This window comes from Melitaea cinxia, chromosome 9 (assembly GCF_905220565.1).
Source record: "Melitaea cinxia chromosome 9, ilMelCinx1.1, whole genome shotgun sequence".
NCBI classification, from domain to species: Eukaryota; Metazoa; Arthropoda; class Insecta; order Lepidoptera; family Nymphalidae; genus Melitaea; species Melitaea cinxia.
Genome location: NC_059402.1, coordinates 1,704,573 through 1,731,775, shown reverse-complemented (window position 1 = coordinate 1,731,775; position 27,203 = coordinate 1,704,573). Strand labels below are relative to the sequence as shown.

The window sequence follows — 27,203 nt, the reverse complement described above, 5'->3', positions numbered from 1 at the left end:
TTTGCCAAGGTCGGTATAGCGTTATTTTTGGAGTAACGATATTTTACAATAAGTTAACCTATTTATTTATATACATATTTAAAAATATGTTATTTCCAAGAAGCTTATATATGTTACAGTCAGAACTCTTAACCAGTCAAAAGTACTATTGACTAGCGAAATCAGTCAAAAGTACTTTTGACTGGACAAGTTGGTCAAAAGTGGTTTTGACTGAAAATTATTGGTTATTAGTACTTTTGACTGCAAATTTGCGGTTAAAAATACTTTTGACTGACGCTCTCCGTCAAAAGTATTTTTAATTTTAGCCGTTTCATTCTTAAGTCTATCGCGACCACCATGCCCTATAGAAATATGAGAAGCATCAATAATGTCGTAGATTTCCTCAGCCGGCAAAAATATTTGACAGATTCTGTGTTTGTAACTAATTTTTTTATACCACAAACTTCAATGTGTTAAAGCGTTGTAGTCTACTGTACTGTAATGGTGTTTCCTTTTCATTAAATTTCGCGTCTTCCACATCCATTGCAAACTTTTCAAAATTTTCTTTTGTCATCATATTGAAATGACTATCTTTCATATCTTCCATCGCTAAAATTCTTTGCAAAAAGCCTCCTTTCTTTTCGTAGTCACTCATTTTTGTTCTAATATCAGCACGTTCTCCATTAATAATGAGTAATATAAAAGTTTATATGTGCGTTTGTCGTTATTTTTATCGAACACCTTAACTTTTTAAGAGTTTTGACTGATACAACCAGTCAAAACCACTTTTGACGGAATCATTTAGTCAAAAGTACTTTTAACCAGCTCCATTGGGCAAAAGTACTTTTAACTGTTATTTTAGTCAAAAGTATTATTGACTAAAGCAAACGGTCAAAAGTACTTCTGACTGATTTTGCTAGTCAATAGTGCTTTTGACTGGTTAAGAGTTTTGACTGCAACATATATAAGCTTCTTGGTTATGACTTATGTGCAGTGTGCAACACTGCGTTACACTGACATTTTGCTGACATTTGCCAGTGGTTGACAAGATTTTCCCTCTGTTGTTGGTTTTATTGAAAATAATTTCCTACTTTTAACCTATTAGAGCACATACTATGGAGTGTTATGTGATCGAAATAGTGAATTAGTTAAATAAGCGGAAATCTGTTAAGTGTTTGCAGTTTTAATTGTATATAGTGTAATGAGTGTTTGAATAATTGATATATCATTGTATAGTAGACATCAAGATGAGTTTCAACTCAAGTGGAGGCAAGGGTTTCGGGTTCACTGGGTTTACAGTGCCGAAGCGGAATGTTAATGCTACGTCCATGAACGCGGTCCCGCCGCCTTCAGCCCAAATGCACGCCGTCCCTCCGCCTACCTCTGGTCTCTCTAAGCAGGGTTATTCGACGATGAATGCTATAACTCAAAACGCAGTTACCGGTAATTGGGGTACTCTGGGAAAGAAGCGATCTAAAACTGAAGATGAGTACGTTACTATAAACAATAATTTTTTTAGTGTAATATTTAAAAATTTTTGTTTAGTAGTTGATTAGTGTTCATTATATTTATCTCTACTTAAGTACACAATAAGGCGATTAAGTAAATCTATTATGAAACGTATTTCATCATTGCAGCCTATACAGTCCACTGCTGGACATAGGCCTCCACAAGTTTACGTCAAAAATAACGTGAACTCATGTGTTTTGCCCATAGTCACCATGCTGGGCAGGCGGGTTGGTGACCGCAGTACTGGCTTTGTCGCACCAAAGGCGCTGCTGCCCGTCTTCGGCCTGTGTATTTCAAAGCTAGCAGTTGGATGGTTATCCCGCCATCGGTCGGCTTCTTAAGTTCCAAGATGGTTGTGGAACCTTGTTATCCCTTAGTCGCCTCTTACGACACCCACGGGAAGAGAGGGGGTGGCTAAATTCTTTAGTGCCGTAGCCACACAGCACGTATACGTATTTACACTATATAATATATATAATTACGTATACGCACAATACGTATTTATAAAGATAATATTTATAGCATATAAAGCATAAATGGTTTATAAATGTATGGTTCTAGGTACTTTGATGATGATGATGAGCCACCGACTCCAGCACTGGCCTATATTCCAGCTCCTGGAAGCCCTACCAATGAGGCTTCTAGTTCCCAAGTAAGATAAAATCAAATTTTTAAAATAAAACTATGTATTATGTTAGTAAAATATTTTATAGTTGTTCTATAGTAATGTTTATATTTCAAACTTTTTGATTTTTCTTAGTTAGTGCAAACTATAATTTTTGGTTTCACTCTTTTTTACAAAGTTTAAATAAAAATGATAATCATAAATTTGTTGTAACAAATTAATTTTAGGATCACAATAAAAGAACTGACTGACTGAATAAAAGAATATATGGTATTTTGAGATAAAATATAGAATGTTTATTTTCTAATGTATTGAAACCCATTAATAGGCAGATAATGAAGAAGAGGATCCGTTAGATGCATATATGGCAGGTTTGGAGCAACAAGCAGCAAAAGACTTGAAGACTAGTAAAGAAAATGCCGTTAGTGGAAAAGACAGCGCAAGAGGGACTAGGGGTGACATTGATGAAATGGACGATGAAGAGAGTTACTATAAGTCAGTTTTAATGATTTCTTAATAATATTTGGTCTTCTCAAATAATTTTTATGTTTTTAAAAATCAGTGGTTTTGTATTAGAAAACCTTAAGAATTATATAAGAAAAAAAAAAAAAATCTGAAGGTTTTATATTTTAAGACCTTAAACGACAGGGGATGGGACAAATTTTCAGAAAGTGTTTTGAAATTAATCTTTATGGATACTTATTTCCATAAAAAATAAAATTTTATTTATTCATAGCCTTTTAGGTACTCAAAATCACGTTTGAATATTGTTTGTTTAAAAATCGCGCCAAAATTTGTGGTGGGTCCGTTCTCACTAACGTAAAAAACGCCGCGGGCGTTTTGGGCGAATTTTATGTGGAACACATATTTGGGCACTGTTAAGTGTGAGAACATTTCATTTCTTCATTTAAAATATTTAAATGAATTATATTAAATTTTTATTCGATAAATAATAGTAAAACAGTATATTTATTTTATCTAAGTACATTATAGATTTTAAAGGTGGATTTATATTTGACTGACGTGTCGTCTCGTGTCGTGTCATATATACAATATTTTGAATCAGTCCAGCCATAGTTGTAGAATAAGGTCAAACGTTTGAAATGTTCTTCTATGAGTCATCAAATTCTGATTCAGAATTTGGTCAAGATATACAATTTTCAAAGCTCGCAACTCTTTTGAAAAAAAGGAAGAAAGAGAAGGAGTTTTTGGAATAATCCAATCAATAGACAAATATATTATACATTATATTTTTTATGTTTTATATTATAAATAGCATAATATTGTCATACAATTTCAATGAAGTCATTCATTTTTAAAAGCCAAACAAACTATTATTTTACAATTTACGTAACAAACGACGCTGATGCGTTATATTGCCGCGCGCGCACATTAATCTGCTCTGATGTGTCGTGATGGTGCCATTTCAGCAACCCCCGCAACCCGCTAATCTGATGCGAACCAGGATTGGTTCTGATGCGACATATCAGAAGCCATCACGACATGTCACAACACATCAGTGTAAACGACATACAAAATGTATGATACCGATTCTGTTCTCATGTGTCACGACATGACACCTCAGCCAAATATAAATTTACCTTAATCTGCCTACTGTTCGATCCCCTACTCTACATAAGAAAATATTAAGCTGATTCTAAATCATTCTGTGGTGGTAAATGAAACGGCTTTAAACTTTTATCAAAAAAAATTTTTTTTTCAAACTAATTTTATACTACTATTTTGTTAAAGGTATATGGAAGAAAATCCCTTAACAACTGCAGATGATGGTTCAGATATTGAGATAGAGTATGATGAAGATGGTAATCCCATCCCTCCTCCGAAAAAGAAGTTTATCGACCCATTACCGCCTATAGACCATTCAGAGATACAGTATGAACCGTTTGAAAAGAACTTTTACACTCCACATGAAGATATAGAGAATCTTAATCATGAACAGGTTGAGGAATTAAAGAAAAACTTGGGAGTCAAGGTAAGCTAAGTATTTTATATCATATTAATAATAAGTTCCAACAGATACCCTGTGGTACAAATTGTCAAACTTGTGAATATGAATTAAATATTTCATTTTTCATTTAATACTTTCAGCAAAGTATTAGTAAACAAAAAAATAAAAAAATTGTCAGACATTTAGCGATTCACATTTTTTATTTATTGTATATATAATATATTCTATTTTTTTGGGACAGTCTTAAATAGTAAACAAATATGGTGTACTTCCGACCACAGACAATAGAGTATTATTGTAAGTATAGTAAAGTGACACAAAGTGCAAATGAATGAACAATATTAATAAGTCATAGACGAAAGTAAAATTCATTTTATGTTCAAATATTTAACGATACCATATTGCTAAAATTATTTCAAAACCTAATAATACATTGAATATTTTTGCTAAGAATTAGTAGGTATAGAATTACGAAAAAAATTAAAAAATTATCGTGCATCTTTATAAAAGACTATAATAATTGTGTTTGCTCGCAAACGAAAAAAAAACCGACTTCAATTACACCGACAAGTAATACAACGTAGATCGACGAAAAAATAGTCAAGTAACTTCGCGTTATCAAAGATTACTCAAAAAGTAGTTATCAGATCTCGATAAAATTTATGTGTGACCACATGATAAACATCAGCTTTCGATTAAATTAAAAATTATCAAAATCGGTACACCCAGTAAAAAGTTATTGCGGATTTTCGAGAGTTTCCCTCGATTTCTCTAGGATCCCATCATCAGATCCTGGTTTCCTTATCCTGGTACTAAGCTAGGAATATCCCCTTTCTAACAAAAAAAGAATTATCAAAATCGGTACATCCAGTAGAAAGTTATGCGGTATAATACAACGTGGGTCGACGAAAAAAGCGTCAAGTAAAAACGCATTATTAGATATAACTCGAAAAGTAGTTGTTAGATCTCAAATAAATTTAAATGGGACCAATTGGCACACACCACCTTTCGATTAAAACAAAATTTATCGAAATCGGTCTACCCGGTCAAAAGTTCTGATGTAACATACATAAAAAAAAAATACAGTCGAATTGAGAACCTCCTCCTTTTTTGGAACTCGGTTAAAAAATTTAGATTATGTAAAATGATCGGTAAAAAAGACGTCACAAATAAAATTTACAACACAATAAGGTGGCCTATCTATAAAAAAAGTCGACCCTATTAGTATTACATTATTATTTTGTATTTACTATGAATAATAATTGTGTTTGCTCGCAAACGAAAAAAAAACCGACTTCAATTACATCGACAAGTAATACAACGTAGATCGACGAAAAAATAGTCAAGCAACTACGCGTTATCAAAGATTACTCAAAAAGTAGTTATCAGATCTCGATAAAATTTATATGTGACCATATGATAAACATCAGCTTTCGATTAAATTAAAAATTATCAAAATCGGTACACCCAGTAAAAAGTTATTACGGATTTTCGAGAGTTTCTCTCGATTTCTCTAGGATCCCATCATCAGATCCTGGTTTCCTTATCACGGTACCAAACTAGGGATATCCCCTTTCCAACAAAAAAAAAGAATTATCAAAATCGGTACATCCAGTAGAAAGTTATGCGGTATAATACAACGTAGGTCGACGAAAAACGCGTCAAGTAAAAACGCATTATTAGATATAACTCGAAAAGTAGTTGTTAGATCTCAAATAAATTTAAATGGGACCAATTGGCACACACCACCTTTCGATTAAAACAAAATTTGTCGAAATCGGTCTACCCGGTCTAAAGTTCTGATGTAACATACAAAAAAAAAAAATACAGTCGAATTGAGAACCTCCTCCTTTTTTGGAAGTCGGTTAAAAAACTATGCGCCGGCGGTACTCTCTCTCTAACATCTAAACAGTAGGACTAATAACATTGTTTTTCATGAATCTCTCATTGGGTAATCCTAAAAAGTGGGTGATAAATGCGGAAAAAACGTGAATTACGTATTGACAGGGGTTTGTTTACTAAATAAGACAGTTCCAAATAAATAGACTTTATAAGTGCTGATGGATTTTAATTTATTGTATTTTGTTAAGTAGCGAAACAATGTCACATATAAATATTCTATTTTTAAATAATTAATTTCTGGCCAGATTTTTAATTCAGAAAAGCCACAGATAGTCTAACATTATCTTAATGCATGCATTTAATTTAATTTTTTTCTCAAAGATATCAGGTCCGGATCCACCCAAGCCGGTGAGCAGTTTTGCTCACTTGGGTTTCGATGAACAGCTAATGAAGGCAATACGTCGTTCAGAGTACACACAGCCCACACCCGTTCAAGCTGCTGGTGTGCCCGCTGCTTTATCTGGGAGAGATATTATTGGTAATTATTATTATTTACAGTATTCTATTGAGAAAAAGTTTAATATATAGTAAAATTAAGTTATCTATTAGAAAACTATAAGTTATATTTTTCATAAATTCTAGACATTAGATTTGTTACTATGTTAGAATGAAAAAAAAAATCATGCTTGTTGTAAGTGTTATTAATATCTCTAAATAATTGGGTTGCCTCAGAAACACAGAAGCAAAGAGAATAATAAAGCAGTTAAAAATATATTCCCTATCATTCTGCTGTCCTAATTCTACTATCTTAATTGTTTGCAATCTTGAAAATCGACACTTCCACAAATTTGTTATGCTATATTTTATCTGTAAATTGTTCAAAACTAAAAAAAAAAAAAACTTTGTTGTATTTTTAATAGTAATGGTAAGTTAAATCTCCACAGCAAATCATTCAAAGAAATGTTACAAAAACTACTTCTAATTTCCCATAAAAAACAGGTCTCCTACATTGACCATATTCTTATTTTAAGGTATCGCACGGACGGGTTCTGGTAAAACGGCTGCGTTTCTGTGGCCTCTCCTGGTACATATTATGGACCAGAAAGAACTGGCTCCGGGAGACGGACCTATAGGCCTTATTCTAGCTCCTACTAGGGAATTAGCACAACAGGTAAGAAAAATTAAGATTAAGAGCACTTATTGTTTTTTAATGTTTACGCCAATTTCACTCATTATAATGAAAAAAACTTGTTCGGATTTACGGTTTATTAAGTTTTTTAGATGCCCTACGTTTCTGATACTTTACAGCAACCATCGTCACGGGAAGACCAGAGGTCGGAGAAAAAGTTGTTTCATCATAATTAAGAATACTTGATAAATATGAGCCACGGTTCGCTTAAACCGACAATAAAAATCATATCAAAAATTTCGCTCTAGCGGGTACATCGTTCCATAGCTTAATTGGCTAGAGCGCCGACACGGTCAGTCGGAGACGCGGGTTCGAACCCCGCTGGAGCGGTCAATTTTTGATATGATATTCAAAAATGTTTAGAATTTAGAATTCCTAATGTGTGGGTAACACAAAAATAAAATCGTACATATTAAATATGAGTTATTTTATATTGTAGATAAGTAAAGTGTACTGTACAATATACCTTTTCTTTTATTAAATAAAAATGCTTTGCATCCAATAATATTGTAACATACTACATACCTGATTCAAAATTGTTACCTTTAACAAAGTATCAATGAAGGAATGTAGAATTTGGATTATTAATAAATAAATAAATATAAAAATAGTTTTTTTTTGTCACTAGATTTATATGGAGGCTAAGAAGTTCGGCAAAGTGTATAATATTAGATGCGTGTGCTGTTATGGAGGGGGGTCAAAATGGGAGCAGAGCAAAGCATTGGAAGGTAGATTTTGTATCACAATTTTTTGTTCAATATAGAATAAATTATATGGAAAAATTTATAAGAAAATATATAATCAGGTGTTGCCATTATAGATAATTAATAAAAAAAAAAAAAAAAACTTTGTCCTTGAAAAATTTTCTGTAACAACAAATATTAAATATTTATCTGCATATAAGCATTGCACTAATTTTGTAAAATATTGTTAATACATGCTTAAAGAAGAGTATAACATGCACATATTCTACAATAAAAAAAAAAATCTTAAAACTTATACATTAAATTTACGTAACAGTATTTTTTTTTCTCAAAATGAGCCGTTGCCGTTGGCTCCATTGGCCATCACAGCGTTACTGGACTGAGGGCCGGGTATTGAGAGCCAGCCAAGAAAAAAATAGTAGTAATTTTATAAAATATTTATCAGGTGGTGCAGAGATCGTCGTAGGAACGCCAGGGAGAGTGATAGACTTGATAAAGTGTAAGGCGACCGATCTTAAAAGAGTCACCTACCTTGTGTTGGATGAAGCGGACAGAATGTTTGATATGGGATTCGGTAAGTGAATTTTTAGACAGTGGACAAGACTGTTTTAGTTACCGTCGATATTTACTGTTCCTCTGTGAGTCATATCTTGATGATTTATAGCCTATTCCTTGGTAGTGTGGCTATCTAATCGTAAAAAGAGTTATATAAATTGAAATTATATAGTTGCAGATTTTATCAACAAACAATTGAACCTAATTATTTTACGAATATGTAAATTTGTATAGTTTGTAAATTGTAGTCATTAAATTACAGAGTTATTAAATGAAGCATATACATATATATAGATAACATATATACATAGATATAGATTAACTATAACCCATTTATCATTCGAATAAATTAAAACATACTCACTACAAAGTAATTTAGCAGCTAATAATGTAGGAATAAGTAGTGGAATGTAATATGAGATAGTAGTAGAGTAAGAGAAATGTTATGTAATTTTGTGTATCTTGTGGCCTACTGGGTAGTCCTTTGAGGACACTATTATATGTTTAATATATTTTTGCATTTTAATTTTTTCTGTTTGATGTTGTGAAATTTACTGCAAAACAAGATACGCTTCAGCCTATTGTTTTATGTGTTTTCTCTAAAATGAAAAACATCCGACTTCAATTTACAACTGTAGTTTTATTTGAGAACAATTAACAATTGAGACGCCATCTTGACCACACCTTGTTTTATGCCTAGTGTTGTAACATCACACTAGTGACGTTACCTAATCATAACATCCTCCTTATTTTTAAAAAAAAGTTAAATAATTATAATTTTACAGTTTGAGACTAAAAATTAAATAATTATAATTTTACAGTTTACAAAGAAATTACTTAACTCTTAACAATAAATCTTGACAACAAAAACTGTTTAAATAACTCAAAATAATATAGTTTTTGAACTAAATCCTAATCTACATAAATTCTAGACTTAACCAAATCAATCAGTCCTTCACAGTCATTGCTAAAAATGTTTGCTTAACGAAAGAAATATTAACTTACTTATTTAGTTATCAAAATGTAACCTTCTTGGTGGTCTTATGACTCTTCCAAACCTAGTGCGTATTTCAACTGGAGTTGTACGCTCTTCAATAGATGGTGCTACTGTTTGAGAATTATCGGATGTCTTGACAGTTGAACCTTTTTGACACATATCTTGAGATGCCGTTTGAGGTGACTGCGGAGGCTTCAAAATATGCTGTCTGTTTCTCCTTCCTATAAATCCATCTGACCCTTCAACAGTATAAGATCTAGGCTGATCACATTTGGACCTTATTGTACCTGTAATCCATGGACTATCTGGCATTTTCTTAAAATAAACTTCATCTCCTTCTTGTAGTTCCGGCAATGATTTAGTCTTTCTGTCATAGTAATTCTTCATTTTATTTTTATTTTCTTCTTTCTTTTTTATATATTGTTGAAAATTAACTATTCTTGGTACTAAGTTTTTTGTGACTGTTGGTAATTGTGTTCTAAGTGAACGTGACATTGATAATTGCGCTGGAGATGGTAGATTTCCTCTAGGTGTATTCCTGAATTGAAGTAAAGCCAGATATGGATCTGTCCCTGACTCTTCTGACTTGGTAAGAAAACGTTTACATATCTTTACTGCTGATTCTACCAAGCCATTTGACCTTGGTATGTAGGGGCTTGACGTATTATGATGTATTCCCCACTCCCAAATAAACTTCTTAAACTCTGCCGAATTAAATGGCGGCCCATTGTCAGAGAATAACTCAACTGGAATACCATGTCTGCTAAAGATACTTTTAAGACAAACAATTACTGTTTTGGCGTTAGTAGTGGTCAATGTCATTAGTTCAATATAATTTGAGTAATAATCTTGTACTACTATGTATTTTTTAGATTTATAATCCATAAAATCAACACCAACTTTTTCCCACGGAAATAAAGTAACATCATGTGGAAGAAGTGGTTCTGGAGCATTTGAGCTTCTATGCGACAAGCAAATATGACATGACTGAACAATATTTTTTATATCAGTTGACATAAATGGCCAAAATACATGTCCTCTAGCAAACGCTTTTGACCTTTCAATTCCCAGATGACCACTGTGTATTATTTTTAAAATGTCTGGCCTTAATTTTTTAGGTATGACTATACTGTTACTTCTGAAAATTAAATCATTTTCTGTATGTAAATCAAATCTATACTGCCAATACTCATGCAAATCTTGGTGAATTTGAGTTTTACTTGACGGCCATCCTTCTTTACAGTATTTTTTTAAAATTTGCAGACTTTCATCTTCATTAGTGCCATTGATTAACCACTGTAGACGTTCTGATGAGACTGGTAATGACTTAATCAGTAAATTTACATGAACAATAACATCTTCATCTAATTCATCCGAACTTGTTTCAGAAAGTGCAGCTCTTGACAAAGTATCAGCAATGTACATATGACTACCCTTTTTATAAACTACATTTAGATTATAGGGTTGTATTTTTAACATCATTCTTTGGAGACGTGTTGGAACCTCGACTAAAGACTTTTTAAACAACGTTATTAAAGGAGCATGGTCTGTCTCTACAGTTACAGTTTGTCCATATATAAATTGATGAAACCTAACGCAGGCAAAAACTATTGAATAAAGTTCTTTCTCTATCTGAGCCATTTTCTGTTGTGTCTCTGTTAAAGTTTTTGAAGCATAATATACTGGATGTTGATTTTGTAACAACACCGCTCCAACAGCACTCTTACTAGCATCACTTTGTAGAACAATAGGATCATGAACATTAAAATGTGACAACACTGGAACTTGACATATTAATTGCTTCAGACGAACAAAGGTTGTTTCATGATTGGCAGTCCACTGCCAATCAGTAGATTTTTTTAATAATTGACGTAGAACATCTGTTTCGCCTGCCATATTCTTAATAAAAGGACTTAAATAATTAAGCATACCTAAAAATCTTTGTAAATCCTTTAAACAGGTAGGAGAGGGCATCTCTTTGATTGCTCTGACTTTGTCCGGATCAACTGTGATTCCATCCACTGAAAAAATATGACCCAGATATTTAATACTTTCCTTGACAAATGAACACTTTTCCTTATTAAACTTGACATTATATTTCTTTGCTCTTTTAAATACTATATTAAGACGCTCATTATGCTCTTGTAGTGTTTTACCACTTACTAATATATCATCGCTGTATACTGCCACCCCTGGTATGTCACCAAATATTTCAGTCATAATTCTGTGAAAATACTCAGGAGCACAGCTGACTCCATATGGAAGACGCTTAAAGCGGTATCGGCCAAAAGGTGTATTGAAAGTTGTGAGGTAAGAACTCTTCTCACTCAATCTACACATCCAAAATCCGCTGCTCGCATCCAGGGTGGAGTAAAATCTTGCACCAGCCACCTTGGCACGGACCATGTCTACTGATAGAATAGGATAATGAGTCCTCTTAATTGCCTGATTTAAATTACGGGGGTCTAGACATACCCTTAATTGACCATTTTTTTTTTCTATTAAGATTAAAGAACTTACCCATTCAGTAGGCTCTGTGACCTTGGTAATTACATCCATTTTTTCCATCTTCTCAAGCTCTTGTTGAAGTCTATGATGTAATGCAAATGGTACCTTCCTCGGAGCATCGACTTTTGGCTTGACCTGCGGATTTGTACTTATGTGACACTCACCAGGAAGACAACCAAGACCGGTAAAAACAGAATTATTGTATTCAACAAGTTTATTTACATTTATATATTGTGACTGACTTGATTTTAATGAAAATGACTGTGATTGACTTTCTGTTACTTTAGGACATATTACTGAATCTAATTTTGAGTCATTTTGACTTATTTTAGAAAACATTTGATTATTATCACATTCTGACATTTGCATGCTTGTAGTGTCTACACAGAAAACTCTTTTAACTAGTCCAATTTCTGAGCAAGTAAGTTTACCTAATACAGTTGGAGAATTCACATTTGCAATTATAAAATTAATTTGTTTTGACATATAGAGTTCATTAAATTGAAATTTACACTCTAGGTTCTGTTGACCTAGTACCTCTAGACTATTACCAGTATATGACTTAATTTTTACATCAGTTTTAAACAATAAATTCTTTATATTAAGTGAATCATAAACAGTTTTTGACATAATATTGACATCACTACCTGTGTCAATAATACAATTTATTTGTGAATTATTTATATATAAATTAATTGTCCACTCACTTGACAAAGACTGGGATGACTGAATATGACCTATAAACAATTCATCTTGTTCTGCTTGTACCTGTTGCTTATTACTATCTGAATGTACATATCTTATTGACTTTGACTGAAATGACCGACAACAGACTGCAAAATGACCGACTTTTCCACATTTTCTGCACCTTATACCTAATGCTGGATACTTATAACGATGCACCTGACTACACCTTGTACAAACTTCCTGTCTTGACTGTTGACTATATTGACTGACGTTCCTTGACTTTGATCTTGATCGTGACTGACTAGTATTATAAAAAATTGCACTTTGTTCTGCCGTCAATTCATCCGTTTGATGTCTGGAAGCAAGCATGGCCTTTGCCAACTCTAAGGCCTTATCGAGATCCAGCTTATCCTCCAGCAATAATTTTTCTCTGATATAATTGTATTTTTGATGCATATTACATATAAACATTATTTTAACTAGACGTTCTTGCAGCTGTCCTAGTTCACAGTTTTGTGACTTTAATTTTAATGTACAAGCAAAATCGTCTAGGGTTTCATTTTCACCCTGTTTGTATGTGAAAAAATTATGACATTCGTAAGTGAGGTTAACTTTTGGGGCAAAGTGATCTTGAAATAATTTTATAAGGTGGTCGTATGTTATGTTATCTTCGTCTTTTCCAAATGTATTAAATACATCAACACCCTTTTCACCAATGACATGCAAAAATAAAGCTACCTTTCTGCCATCACTCTCTTCATCCAAGCCTGATGCGCGTAGATAAAATTTGAAGGACTGCAGCCATTTTTTCCATTGCTGTGCGACATTACCGTTCATCACCATGGGCTGCGGACTAGACATTCCAGAAAGTTTCTTCGGCTTTTGATTTTCATCAGACATGACTATGAATTTCACAATGACTTAATGTAAAATGAATTAATGAATAAAAAGACACAGATCGCGAACCGCTTCTGACACCATGTTTTATGTGTTTTCTCTAAAATGAAAAACATCCGACTTCAATTTACAACTGTAGTTTTATTTGAGAACAATTAACAATTGAGACGCCATCTTGACCACACCTTGTTTTATGCCTAGTGTTGTAACATCACACTAGTGACGTTACCTAATCATAACACCTATAATATCCCACTGCTGGATATAGGTCTCTTTCCCTATGTCGCAGAAGGTTCAGAGCTTACGTTTATCCACCACGCTGCTGTGATGTGGGTTGGCGGATATATTCCCTACTATGAGTAATGGTCGATATCAGATATACATGATAACAACCGGGACCGATAGCTTGACGTGCTCTCCGAGGTAGGGTGGGGAGATCCACAAGGACTGACAACCAGACTGGAAATAAATATTTGCATAAACACAAATATTCACTGGGAGTGAGAATAGAATCCCCGCCCGTCGGTGTTTGGGCGCTACGGTCGTGAAAAAAAAAAAGATACATTGAAGAAAATTGAGAAGCAAGTGAAAGTAAACGGCACGAAATCCTCTTACAGAGCCTCAAGTGCGCTCGATCTGCAACCACGTGCGGCCGGACCGGCAGGCGCTGCTGTTCTCGGCGACGTTCCCGCGCCGTGTGGAGCGGCTGGCGCGCGATGCGCTGCACGACCCGGTGCGCGTGCAGCACGGCGCGGCCGGCGAGGCCTGCCACCTGGTGGCGCAGCACGTGCGGTGAGTTGTGGCGAGGAGCGACTGTTTGTTGGCACGACCCGGTGCGCGTGCAGCACGGCGCGGCCGGCGAGGCCTGCCACCTGGTGGCGCAGCACGTGCGGTGAGTTGTGGCGAGGAGCGACTGTTTGTTGGCACGACCCGGTGCGCGTGCAGCACGGCGCGGCCGGCGAGGCCTGCCACCTGGTGGCGCAGCACGTGCGGTGAGTTGTGGCGAGGAGCGACTGTTTGTTGGCACGACCCGGTGCGCGTGCAGCACGGCGCGGCCGGCGAGGCCTGCCACCTGGTGGCGCAGCACGTGCGGTGAGTTGTGGCGAGGAGCGACTGTTTGTTGGCACGACCCGGTGCGCGTGCAGCACGGCGCGGCCGGCGAGGCCTGCCACCTGGTGGCGCAGCACGTGCGGTGAGTTGTGGCGAGGAGCGACTGTTTGTTGGCACGACCCGGTGCGCGTGCAGCACGGCGCGGCCGGCGAGGCCTGCCACCTGGTGGCGCAGCACGTGCGGTGAGTTGTGGCGAGGAGCGACTGTTTGTTGGCACGACCCGGTGCGCGTGCAGCACGGCGCGGCCGGCGAGGCCTGCCACCTGGTGGCGCAGCACGTGCGGTGAGTTGTGGCGAGGAGCGACTGTTTGTTGGCACGACCCGGTGCGCGTGCAGCACGGCGCGGCCGGCGAGGCCTGCCACCTGGTGGCGCAGCACGTGCGGTGAGTTGTGGCGAGGAGCGACTGTTTGTTGGCACGACCCGGTGCGCGTGCAGCACGGCGCGGCCGGCGAGGCCTGCCACCTGGTGGCGCAGCACGTGCGGTGAGTTGTGGCGAGGAGCGACTGTTTGTTGGCACGACCCGGTGCGCGTGCAGCACGGCGCGGCCGGCGAGGCCTGCCACCTGGTGGCGCAGCACGTGCGGTGAGTTGTGGCGAGGAGCGACTGTTTGTTGGCACGACCCGGTGCGCGTGCAGCACGGCGCGGCCGGCGAGGCCTGCCACCTGGTGGCGCTTGAACTTGAAGGAACGTAGTTAGGAGACGAACAGCCCTATTTATTATATACTTTTTTTTTTTTGTTACAGGATATTTAATAAACCAGAAGAGAAGTGGCCTTGGTTGTTAGAAAATTTGGTTGAATTTCTTTCGTCCGGGAGTGTTTTAATATTTGTTACGAAAAAGGTAAACTACCCTCAAATTGACATTACTTATTACGATAGTGGGTTTTATTAAGAAAAAAAATTTGAATTAAAATTTATGTGGTTTAACAGTAGAAGAATAAAATCTTAAGTAAAACTGCATGTTTTGGAAGAACTTATTAGATATCGGGGACTAATCGGCCCAAACAATGGAACAGACTTGCGAATTTAGTCCTTGTAGTACTAAAAGTCGATGTCTATAGCTGACGAAGCTTTTTAACAGCAGAGATTGATTGATATGAAATCATTTAAATCTTACATTTTATACTGTTCAGGATTTGTTTATTTTAACTGTTACGTCATAGTCTTAACTTTATATTAGAACAGTAGGCTTACATATACATATGAATATAAAAATACAAATATTTCCAGTTGGAAGCAGAACAGACAGCTGCTAACCTAGGTGTGCAGCAGTACGACGCGTTGCTGTTGCACGGAGATATGGAACAAGCAGATAGGAACAAAGTTATCACCGCCTTCAAACGGCAGGAGAGCAGCATACTGGTAGCCACTGATGTCGCAGGTCTGTATAATTGATTTACCAAACTAGTGCCTTGTAAGTAAAGAAAAAGTGAAAGAAGAATTTACTCTATATTATTGAGTAAAATGTTTTAAAATAGTTTCTACTTTTTTCATGCGAGTCGCTAATTTACACAAAAAAAAAAAAAAATAACTTGTGAAGGTACATTAAACTTTTAATACAAATAGCCTTTATCGGTACCAAAACCAGTAGTTCCTAAAAGTTAAAAACGTGTGTGAGATGAACATAATTATCTATTCATGCCATCTCCGTTCAAAACCCTTATTAGGCGCGACTTTTATCTCGCTGTTGAGTCCCACTCGCCTCACCCGTGTGCCTGTTCGCCAGCTCGCGGCCTCGACATCCCGCACATCCGCACGGTAATAAACTACACGGTGGCGCGCGACATCGACACGCACACGCACCGCGTCGGCCGCACGGGCCGCGCCGGCGTGCGCGGAGACGCCTACACGCTGCTGGCGCGCGACCGCGACCGGGACTTCGCGGGACACCTGCTGCGGAACCTGGAGGGCGTGCAGCAGGTGACTGGGGCAGGGCGGCGGGGACTGGCGTGCAGGGACAGCGGCAGGAGACTGAGTGCAGGGGCAGAGCGGCGGGGACTGGCTCGCAGGGACAGCAGCAGGAGACTGAGTTGTAGGGGTAGAGCAGCAGGAGACTGAGTTACAGGGACAGAGCAGCAGGAGACTGAGTTGTAGGGGTAGAGCAGCAGGAGACTGAGTTGTAGGGGCAGAGCAACAGGAGACTGAGTTGTAGGGGCAGAGCAGCAGGAGACTGAGTTACAGGGACAGAGCAACAGGAGACTGAGTTACAGTGACAGAGCAACAGGAGACTGAGTTGTAGGGGTAGAGCAGCAGGAGACTGAGTTGTAGGGGCAGAGCAACAGGAGACTTAGTTGTAGGGGCAGAGCAGCAGGAGACTGAGTTACAGGGACAGAGCAACAGGAGACTGAGTTACAGGGACAGAGCAACAGGAGACTGAGTTACACGTGACAGAGCAGCAGCTGACTGAGATACACGTGACTGAGTTACTTGATGTTACACGTGAGCGTGACAGATGAGAGTGATAGGTATTTTTATGCGGCTAAGTTTATATATAAGTGTTCAGTTTATCTAATAGCAAGTGGCTATCGTATCTGTAACGTACCTATGGATGCCTACAAGAACACTAGGATCGTCAAAACCTTATCCTCATGACTAAGGTTTGGGATAAGGTGGATCACCACCTTACTTACCATATCTATTTAAGAAAAATAAGTCAAAAAAATTATTTTTTGATATTTTTTTTATTTCTTAATAAACAGGAGGTACCAGAGGAATTAATGCAGCTTGCGATGCAGTCAGCCTGGTTCCGTAAATCACGCTTCAAGAAGGGAAAAGGCAAAAACCTCAATATTGGCGGATGTGGATTAGGGTATGGGACAACATTTTTGTATATATTTTTCCTGTTACAGACTAAAAATCGAATTGGAATTGGTATCCACATATACAAATCTCACCTTTTTTAGTACAGATAAAAGTCATATAAGATTATACTTTTACCCTCTACAGTTACAAGGAGCGGCCAGGTCTGCCATCGTACAATGATGATACACCATTGGTTGCTGCACCAGAAAAGGCGGGCGGACCCGCCACAGACAGACTAGCTTCGCTCAAGCAGGCTTTCCGTTCACAGTACAATCAGGTAACTTAAACAAATAAACACCTTTTATTACCCTGCTTCCCCTGTAATATATAATCCCCTGTAATATAATTACAATTTTAATCTGTAAAATGACTACTCAAAAGTGCTTTTGAAGGCTATTTTAATAAAGTGATTTTTGATTTTAATTTAGAAACGCTAAGTTTGGCGATTACTAGCGCAACAATTATTTGCAGCGAACATGGCGTTAAATCCGTCTGTAACCAATATTTTATTTTCTAAGTTAAAACTAATTTGTGAACTGATACTTAACTTTTATAGTTAAAGATGTCTTGTTGTTGTTACAGTATTGCATATACATTTAGATTAGCATTTGTAGAGGGTATGCGATCTACACATCTGATTAGGCCGTATCTAGGCGCTCTTAAGTCTGCAACTTTTTTTTTAAAATACAGAAGACAATAATATTTAGATTTGCTACAAAAACGTTTGAAAAAATTACGTTAAATAGATATTTATTTCTAATTGTATTATTAAAAAAAAAAAAAAAAAAAAACAATTGTCAACATTACCTTGAAAAATTTGTTTTCATAGTGATTACGGTAACTTTTTTTTGTTCCATATGCGGAGTAGATCCTTCCTTATTGTTTATTTTTATTTATTTATTTTTTAATATTAATTAGTTAGCAATATCTCGGAGACTTAGACTAGGCTACTATTTTAACTGAGGTAGGGCACAGCAGGAATTTCCTGCTCAAATTATGGAGCAGCCCGACTGGGGTAGTACCTCGACCTTACAGAAGATCATAGCAAAATAATACTGTTTTCAAGCAGTATTGTGTTCCTGTTGGTGAGTAAGGTGACCAGAGCTCCTGGGGGGGATTGGAAATTGGGTCGGCAACGCGCCTGCGATGCTCCTGGTGTTGCAGGCGTCTATAAGCTACGGTAATCTCTTACCATGAGGTAAGCCGTACACTTGTTTGCCGACCTAGTGATATAAAAATGAAAAAAATAAAAAAAGGCTATAAGTATTTTTGCCATTATTTAAATAAAAGTGAAGTTGTTATAATGTAACCCCCCCCCCCCCCCCAGTTCACGGCGTCGAGCGACCACTCGTGGGAGCGCACGCGCGAGGCGCTGCAGCCCGGCGTCACGGCGCCCGCGCGCCGCGCCAAGCGCAGTCGCTGGGAGTAGTCGTCTGTGCCTAATAAATGTGTATCATATGCGTTCACTGGACTTTCGTTTGTTTAACCCTGTATTATACCTCCCTCACCTCCCCTAGCTCGGCCTCGAAGGACCACTCGCGGGATCGCATGCGCGCGCCGCTGCAGCCTCCTCTGGGAATAGCTGTAGTCTGTACCACAATAAATGTGTATCATATGCGTTCACTGGACTTTGTTTCTTTAGCCCTGTATTATACCTCCCCCAGCTCCCCTAGCTCGGCGTCGACGGACCACTCGCGGGATCGTATGCGCGCGCCGCTGCAGCCCTTTCTGGGAATAGCTGTAGTCTGTACCACAATAAATGTGTATCATATGCGTTCACTGGACTTTGTTTAACCCTGTATTATACCTCCCCCACCTCCCCTAGCTCGGCCTCGACGGACCACTCGCGGGATCGCATGCGCGCGCCGCTGCAGCCCCCTCTGGGAATAGCTGTAGTCTGTACCACAATAAATGTGTATCATATGTGTTCACTGGACTTTTATTTTTATACATATTTTAGAAAATGTAAATATACAACAAATTTATAAAAATTTTACATGGCAATACTAAATAATAAATGACGTAAATTAAGTCTTATCTGTACGCTCATTAGGTTTTTATTATTTTATTGATTGATTGATTGATGGTTTTAATGGCTTTTTAAATATGAGCAAATGTTCGTATTTCTTATTTTAGCTGGACTTCCTAAAACTCTCATCATTAAATTATAATTATTTTTATGTAACTAGGTCGACAAACAAGCGTACGACTCACCTGATGGTAAACGATTACCGTAGCTAATAGACGCCTGCAACATTACAAGTATATTATAATAAAATGGTAGGAAAGTCAAAACTGTACATTGAATATATTTTTAAAAGAATACTTGGGGTGTGATCTACAATCGATACCGAGACCAAAAATATAGTTTTTAGAATTTTTGTCTGTTTGTCTGTTTTTCTGTATGTATGTCCGGGATAAACTCAAAAAGTACCGCATGGATTTACTTCAAATTTGGCACGAATATTATTAAGAAGTCGGGTCAACATATAGGCTACATATTATCATGCTACCACCTACCGGGAACGAGCAGTGAACCTTTATTTCCTTAACGCATTCTGTAACAACGTGTAATCTAACGACGCATATTTGAATGTTGTTGTTATTTTGTTAATAACCATGCTATATAAGCTAGCTTCACACTATAAAAATCACGCAATATAAGTAACTAAGCCGATAAACATAATTAAATGAATATAAGTAGACAAGACAATTTTAAAGCAGCGCCATCTATGAGATTTTTCTGTAGATATGAAATGTAAAGAAGAAACGGGTAAATGAATGTTATTTTAAAAGGTATAATCGTAGGTATTTTTGGTGCTGTATAGCGTTCACGCAGACGACGTCGCGGGCGCTAGTTACAAGTATCGCTTGCATTTTGGATTTTTTCGGCTTACCATCTTGTTTCTTTCTTGGTCGCCTATTCGAGCATATACGATATATGTATAAAACTAACGATACCCCTAATATTCAAAATATTTTTATGTAAATATCGATTATTTTGTTCACATCCCTTTTACGTATGATCGGCTTACGCCACCTCTACATGGCTTGCGCTGCCTCTCAGAATGCCGTCACGGGTCATGACCCTATTGGCTCTAGGGTAAATACGGCCATAACGGTGAGGCATATTATCTGTTACACGACCCTTGTCTATAAGCACCAACTAATAATGGAGTTACTGTTTATTGTTGACGAGGAAATGAAACTAAGCGAAGGTCTGAAGGGTGTACGTTAAAACGAACTGATACTTATTTTCAAAAATTTAAGCCATATAACTATTTTATTCGCGACGAACCCTCTGGTGTAAGGGTGCGTATGCCGTGTCGACGGCGCCTAACTATCGACAGTTGCGGGTTCGATTCCCGTTTTAGTGGATATTTGTGTTTATACAAATATTTATGTCAGGTCTGGTTGTTAGTCCTTGTGGGTCTCTGCACAATGCCTCGGAGAAGGAGAACACGTTAAGCTGTCGGTCCCGGTGGTTATCATGTACACCTGATAGCGATCATTACTCATAGTAGGGAATATATCCGCCGACCCACATCATAGCAGCGTGGTAGTAAGCGTAATTTCGGATCCTTCTCCAACATGAGGAAAGAAGCCTATAGCCAGCAGTGGGATATTACAGGCTGAAGCGTAACTATTTTATTATATTTTAAACCGACTTCAAAAAAGAGGAAGGTTCTCAATTTAACGTAGTAGTTGTCATGTCGTCTGTAGTGTACCTTACAGAAGATCACAGCTAAATAAAAATAAAAATAAAAACGTGTGCGTCTCGGAACGCCCGATAGAAGTGATAACTTAAACTAATCTAAGAGAGAAAGAAGCGTCTGTTCGAAATACGGCTAGCGTTGTGGGTTAGAGTGAGGGAGGAGAAGCCAGCTTAACGCTGCCGTACGCGTGAGAGAAAGGGAAGCCAGACAGACTGACGCCGTAACGCGTTACGTAACGAAACGGTTTACCCTCCCATAAGAAGTTATCACTTATACTGCTGTGTCGCCGCGTTGGCGCAACGGTTACAGCCATGGATTGCACCTGTTGCGCTGGCGGTTGCGGGTTCGATCCCCGCATATGACAAACATTTGTATTGGCCATACAGGTGTTTGCCGTGGTCTGGGTGTTTGTGCAGTTCTTTTGGGTCTTCCCACCGTGCCTCGGAGAGCACGTTAAGTCGTCGGTCCCGGTTGTTACTATGTAGGCATGTACACCTTGTAGCGATCGTTATCGATAGTAGGAAATATATCCGCCAACCCGCATTAGAGCAGCGTGGTGGATTAAGCTCTGATCCTTCTCCTACACGAGGAAAGAGGCCTATGCCTAGTAGTGGAATATTACAGGCTGAAGCGACTGCATTCAGGTGACCAGAGCTTCTTGGGGGATTGGGAGTATGGGCGACTACGCGCTTGTGATGCTTCTAGTATTGCAGGCGTCTTTAAGGCTTTATCAAATATAATTGCTAACCATCAGGTGTGGCGTAGGTAGGTACGCTTGTTTGCCTGTCTCGTTGTATAAATATATATTGCAAGTCACCCTAACCATGTCTAACTCGCACAGACAAGTTCTAAATTGTTAAATATTATAAGGAAATACACGTACTATTAAATGTTTTATTATATTCCGTAGAAAGCTATACAGATCGTGTTTGTCTGTCAGCAGTGGAATTACACTTCTTGACGGCAAGTAGTTGGGTTAACGAATCTGCCGCAGAGATCGACTTTGAATGAAAAACGATAATTAATTTGTTAGTTATTGCAATAACTACATTAACCTATAGTCAAAATAATACACAATAATGATCATAGCTATTTTAAAGAATATCCGCTGAATCATGATAGCTAATCGCGCGTTGCATCTATTCGACTAAGTTTTAATTTATTCCGCTAACTGCCGCGGCACACGCCATCTGTGATTGTAGCTCCGATAGCTGTAATCTACGAAACATATTAACCGAAATAGTTACACACTTATTATTAGAAGGAATAATGGAATACTTAACATAATCGCTTCTCCGTGTTCAATTATTGCTTAGTAGGAAACTATTTTCAAACATTAACATATACAAAAGAAATAGCACTTAAATGGTCTTATACTATATCCGTATTATTTTATTGTGCTAACCCTATTTGTGTTTACTTTAAAAAAATTACAATCGAATTGGGAACCTCCTCTTTTGGAAGTCGGTTAAAAATTGGTTCCTTATTATTTTGTCGGTATATAATGTTTATGTATAGGTATGTATATTCTTTGTATTGCTCTGTGTATGTTTGATCGCTGAGATCTACGCCAATTACGAGTTGATTTTTAAAAAACCTTATTTTGCTTTCTACTTTTTTTGAAAGAGCATATTCAGTGGTAGAGATCGAGGACCTATCAACAAATTGGGAATCATATTTAAATGTCAGGGTAATCGATAGGTTTTATGATAAACATCATTAGCTATGAAGGATTTTTAGTTTTGCAAAAAGTTTATACTTTAGAACAATGAGAGAAAAGTAGAGCTTGGTATATTTTTCAAAATAGCAGGAATGTATATGAACACATTCAAACACGATTCACGTTTTTGAAATCGCCTAATTTTTTTTTTATCTAAAATAATATTGATGTGTTCATACGACTAGGCAAATAGGTCAAACTTAATAGCTTTTTAATTTGAAATAGCGCAGGGGAATTTCCGTACGAAAGTTTGGAGATAAAGTGTTCGGGGCTGATAAGGGAACTATTTGAGGCACGTTTGCTGACGGCAAGAGTGATCGTGTTACTTTATTTTAACACCACAAAAGGTATTAGTTTATTTACTTTAAGTCTGATATTTCTGTGGTGTGCCTGGTGAGTAGAATTAACAATAAAAATACTGTTCTAGATTACAATTTTTTTATTTTATTAAAATAGATCAGTAATATTTATTTTTTCGCAAATGAAAAAAAAAACGACTTCAATTACATCGACAAGTTATATTACGTAGGCAGACGAAAAAATTGTCAAGTAACTACGCTTTATCAAAGATTACTCAAAAAGTAGGTATCAGTTCTCGACCAAATTTAAATAAGACCATACAACAAGCATTAGCTATAGATTAAAACAAGAATTATCGAAATCGATACACCCAGGTATCAGGATTGTTACAACAATTTATGAGGTATAATAAGTACAATGTAAGTCGACGAAAAGATAGTCAAGTAAATACGTTTTATTAGATATAACTCGAAAAGTATTTGTTAAATCTCCGATTTCGTAGATTGCTTTTTTTTAATCGAAAGGTGATTCGTTTCATGCGATCCTATTTAATTTTAATCGTGATTTGACTAGTACTTTTTAAGTTCTCTAATATTGCGCATTTACTTGACAATTTTTTCGTCTACCTACGTTGTACAACTATTCAATGTAACTGAAGTCGGTTTTTTGTTTTGCAAGCAAATATAATTATAAATATATTATTAAATATGTGATTAGATAAAAAAAAACTAAAAACTGTAATTACGTTTGGGTACAAAACAACAATCGACTCAACTTCCGATCACAACTCGTCAAGAGCGCTAGCTCCCAAACACTTGTTTCCCGCGCTTTGTTCGAAGAGCTGTTAGAACGAGTGTTAGTGCCGGTTCGAAAAAAAAGTGAAATAAACTAATCAAACTAGACGAGAAATACAATACATCAAATTATCGTAAAATTATCGTTTTTTAATTGTGTTTATTTTATGATGGAATAAATAAAGATAAAACGTAAGTTTTTATATGTAGCCTTTTTACATATTAGTTATGTTTATGGTTGATTTTTTTAAAACTAAACAAGCAATAATTCAACAAAATTAGTGGAATTAAAGTAATAATAATTTTAAGATTTATTTGTAGGCATACAATTGTACCGTACAATTATGTTCTTACTATTACTTAATCTAAGCCATTTTGTAGTTTTAGTGAGATTTTCTTGTGATTTATTTTTTAAATATTATTATAACGAAATTATTTTTTTTTTAAATGGTTAAGATAGGGTTTTTAATACAGATGGTCTATATTATTTTCATATAAATTCCTACCAAAAATTATTAATAAGATAACTTGTTTGTCTAATAACTAAAATACATATTATGACCTAATTTAGAACAATTTATTATATTGATGCTCACGCTCGTATGTAATAAATATTAGTGACAAATTATGTTACAAGTAGGGTTGTGAAATTTACGACATACAAAGTTATTGTATAATTTGAGTTGATACAAGAAATATATTGCTTAGTATTATAACAAGAAGGGGTTTGTTGTTCTTGTTTAAATTACGCTAATTACGCTATAGGTATATAGTTAGGTTAACAATATAATATGTTCGTACCTACTTGATATAGAGCTAATGATTTAAATTGAATCTAAAGTATATATATATAAAATATATATGCTCTATATAAAGTAGATACAAATATATATTATTTTCTTATCATATATTTAATTAAACTGCAAATAGTATTTACGTTTTGTTTACAATTTCATAAAGACAGTACAAACACAAAATTAATCATTTAATAATATAGTAACGAATCAAGAAGGTTAACAGCCCTAATTGCTAACTCGCTGTCTATCCTCGTAAATACTAAACAAATGACATATCGTTAGAACGGTAATTGTGAGTTTTAACCAGTCATTGTTGTGGAAAAAGCGTGTAATTTATTACGTGTATAGTGTATAAGGTTGACGTTGAGATAATTGCGATATTTACAAGGTTACTTTAGCTACCGAAGCTAAAATTGTAGATTTCATTTTTTGAAAGTTGTAATCTTGTTGTAGTTAGCTTTTGTAGCTAAGAGTATTTTTGAAATTTTGTAATATTGTTAGAGATTTTAAATTTAAATCTAAAGAAGAAAATATTGTCCTACATCAGTAATTGAAATTAATATGTCTTTAATGTTATAGTTGTAAGACACATCCAGTTATTCGCAGTTTTGCATACAAATTAATTAATTTCTACAATTAACTCTGATAGTTTTATATTTAAAGTGGATCTCTAAGCCGTTTTTAAAGTTTTATAATGATATAGTTTAGCCTTAGTGTTGTCTTAATTTTAATAGAAATATTAATATCTCTTTTTCACCGCAATTTTTCCGTAATGCGCACGCACAACGACGAGTTAGTCAATTTAGTCAATTTTGAATTTTTTTAGTTATTTGGTTATTCTTTAAGGTGAATATAGGAATATCTTGCTCAAAATTTGGAGCAGCTCACTGGGAAAGTACCTCAGCCTTACTACTAAATAAGACTGCCATCAAGTATTCAGTGTTTATTCCTGTGGTGAGTAAGGCGTACATGGAGGACCTGTTAGGGAAGGTTGGCAACGTTTTGCAATCCTTCTAGCATTGCTGGTGTCCATAAGCTACCTTATCCGCTTATTTTTTGACTTATTTGGACATTTTAGGAGATTTTTCCCTTTCATGGTCTATTAACGTTGTTTTTGTGATATAATTCGTATGTAAAAGCAATCACGCTATGAATCAATGGGAGATCGTTCACGGTCACCTGCGCATGAGCGGCGACACATAATGGCACTTCCGCCGGAAGCCGCACAATAAACGCAATTTTGATTTTGTTGATATTATGCGTTCGCGGCCTCCGTGAATAATTGATGTATCGTCAATAATACGGAACCAATAATAAACTGTATTTTACCAATATTGATGACAGGTTGGCAGGTAATGGTAACAGCAACTGTGAACTGGCTATTCCGCTAGAGGTCGTGACTTTGATCTTGGCTTATGACGAATGTTCGTCTAGGTCATACACATATTTGTACTGACGTACTTAGCATTTGTATTCTGGTTATGGGTGTTGGGACCTTGACACAGAGTTAGACTAAAACAATCTTAGGGATGTAACAATACAAATAACAGGCCTAATTATTTATCATTAAAAGTTTTTTCTTATATAATATTATAATAATAAAACTGTATGCATTAAAATGGTAAAATGAATTGTATCGTAAAGCGAAATTAAGCCGTTTATGAATGTATTACAAATACGTAGTCTAACATAATATATAAACCGAAATCCCCGTGTGATCGTCGTAATTTCAGATAATAGTAAAGACTCTACTCATCTATATAAATAGAATGATAGAGGTGTGCCTTTGTACTTTGCATCACGTTAATTTACTTGGTAGGGTTCATGAAAGTCTTCTAAATTTTGTTTCTGAGACACTTAGATCGCAGTAAAATAGTACTGCTTTCAAGCAGTGTTGTGTTCCTGTTGGTGAGTATGACCAGAGCTCCTGGGGGGAATTGGGGATAGGGCCAGTCTGATATTGCACTTGCTACGGTAATCGCTTGCCATCAGGTGAGCCGTAAGCTTGTTTGCCAACCGAGTTATATATATAGAAAAAACAAAACCTACCACCTACCTAAAAACAATCAATATTTTTATTTGATATAAAGTTATTAAAGTTTTAAGTAAATAAATAATAATTCTAAAAATAAAATAATTATTTATTGCTCGCAAGAGACGTTTCTGTAACAAAAAAAAAAACCGACATCCAGCTGTGCTTCTTCTTACTATTTCGTACAATGTCAGTTCAGTACGTGTGTTCAGTCTCCTTATTTTTTTTATGCCCTGGGCTTTAAATAGTTTCTTAAGGAGTTAACACATATAAACATCAAAGTGGATTATCTAGTTATATATATAGGTAATGTTTAAGTGATGGGGTCCGGAGCGTCAGCCTTGGCGGCTGAGGTGCCAGGGTCGGACTTGCGCCTCAAGTCATCAGGACTTTGTTTCACCGCCCAACAAGTGAGGTCGCTCAACTCCTATGTAGACACACTTTACGAAGAGGATTTAAGTGGTAAGATTTT

General features: G+C 36.6%; 3 protein-coding genes across 3 annotated transcripts in view; 2 read left to right on the top strand and 1 right to left on the bottom strand.

Moving 5' to 3' along the window:
• The first annotated feature begins 1,213 nt into the window (after positions 1 to 1,213).
• On the top strand, positions 1,214 to 19,301 carry LOC123656126 (ATP-dependent RNA helicase DDX42). Its single transcript, XM_045591836.1, has 15 exons — positions 1,214 to 1,468; positions 2,050 to 2,140; positions 2,442 to 2,608; positions 3,866 to 4,106; positions 6,306 to 6,462; positions 6,956 to 7,095; positions 7,742 to 7,841; positions 8,263 to 8,391; positions 14,079 to 14,253; positions 15,315 to 15,411; positions 15,801 to 15,951; positions 16,297 to 16,490; positions 17,270 to 17,379; positions 17,517 to 17,649; positions 18,700 to 19,301. The coding sequence occupies exons 1-15, from the start codon at positions 1,227 to 1,229 to the stop codon at positions 18,799 to 18,801; spliced, it is 2,229 nt and encodes a 742-aa protein (XP_045447792.1). The 5' UTR covers positions 1,214 to 1,226; the 3' UTR covers positions 18,802 to 19,301.
• Positions 11,933 to 13,697, bottom strand: LOC123656125. Its single transcript, XM_045591835.1, has 2 exons — positions 12,585 to 13,697; positions 11,933 to 12,012 (listed from the first exon to the last, which is right to left on the bottom strand). Exons 1-2 carry the CDS (start codon positions 13,462 to 13,464, stop codon positions 11,960 to 11,962), a joined length of 933 nt encoding a protein of 310 aa, XP_045447791.1. The 5' UTR covers positions 13,465 to 13,697; the 3' UTR covers positions 11,933 to 11,959.
• A 7,750-nt stretch (positions 19,302 to 27,051) lies between the features above and the next one.
• The window catches only part of LOC123656541, a 31,433-nt gene continuing 31,281 nt past the window's right edge, over positions 27,052 to 27,203 (top strand). Inside the window, exon 1 of the mRNA XM_045592211.1 lies at positions 27,052 to 27,193. Within this exon, the coding sequence (XP_045448167.1) occupies positions 27,052 to 27,193 (142 nt within the window). The remainder of the gene's footprint in view (positions 27,194 to 27,203) is intronic.

Excerpts from the sequence above, each read along its gene's own strand:
- LOC123656126 (XM_045591836.1), top strand. The coding sequence starts at position 1,227 with ATGAGTTTCAACTCAAGTGGAGGCAAGGGTTTCGGGTTCACTGGGTTT. Across the intron at positions 8,392-14,078 it reads AATGTTTGATATGGGATTCG|AGCCTCAAGTGCGCTCGATC; the intron begins GTAAGTGAATTT and ends ATCCTCTTACAG. Across the intron at positions 17,650-18,699 it reads TCCGTTCACAGTACAATCAG|TTCACGGCGTCGAGCGACCA; the intron begins GTAACTTAAACA and ends CCCCCCCCCCAG.
- LOC123656125 (XM_045591835.1), bottom strand. The coding sequence starts at position 13,464 with ATGTCTGATGAAAATCAAAAGCCGAAGAAACTTTCTGGAATGTCTAGT. Across the intron at positions 12,013-12,584 it reads GTCATCCCAGTCTTTGTCAA|GTCAAGCCAAAAGTCGATGC; the intron begins GTGAGTGGACAA and ends ACAAATCCGCAG.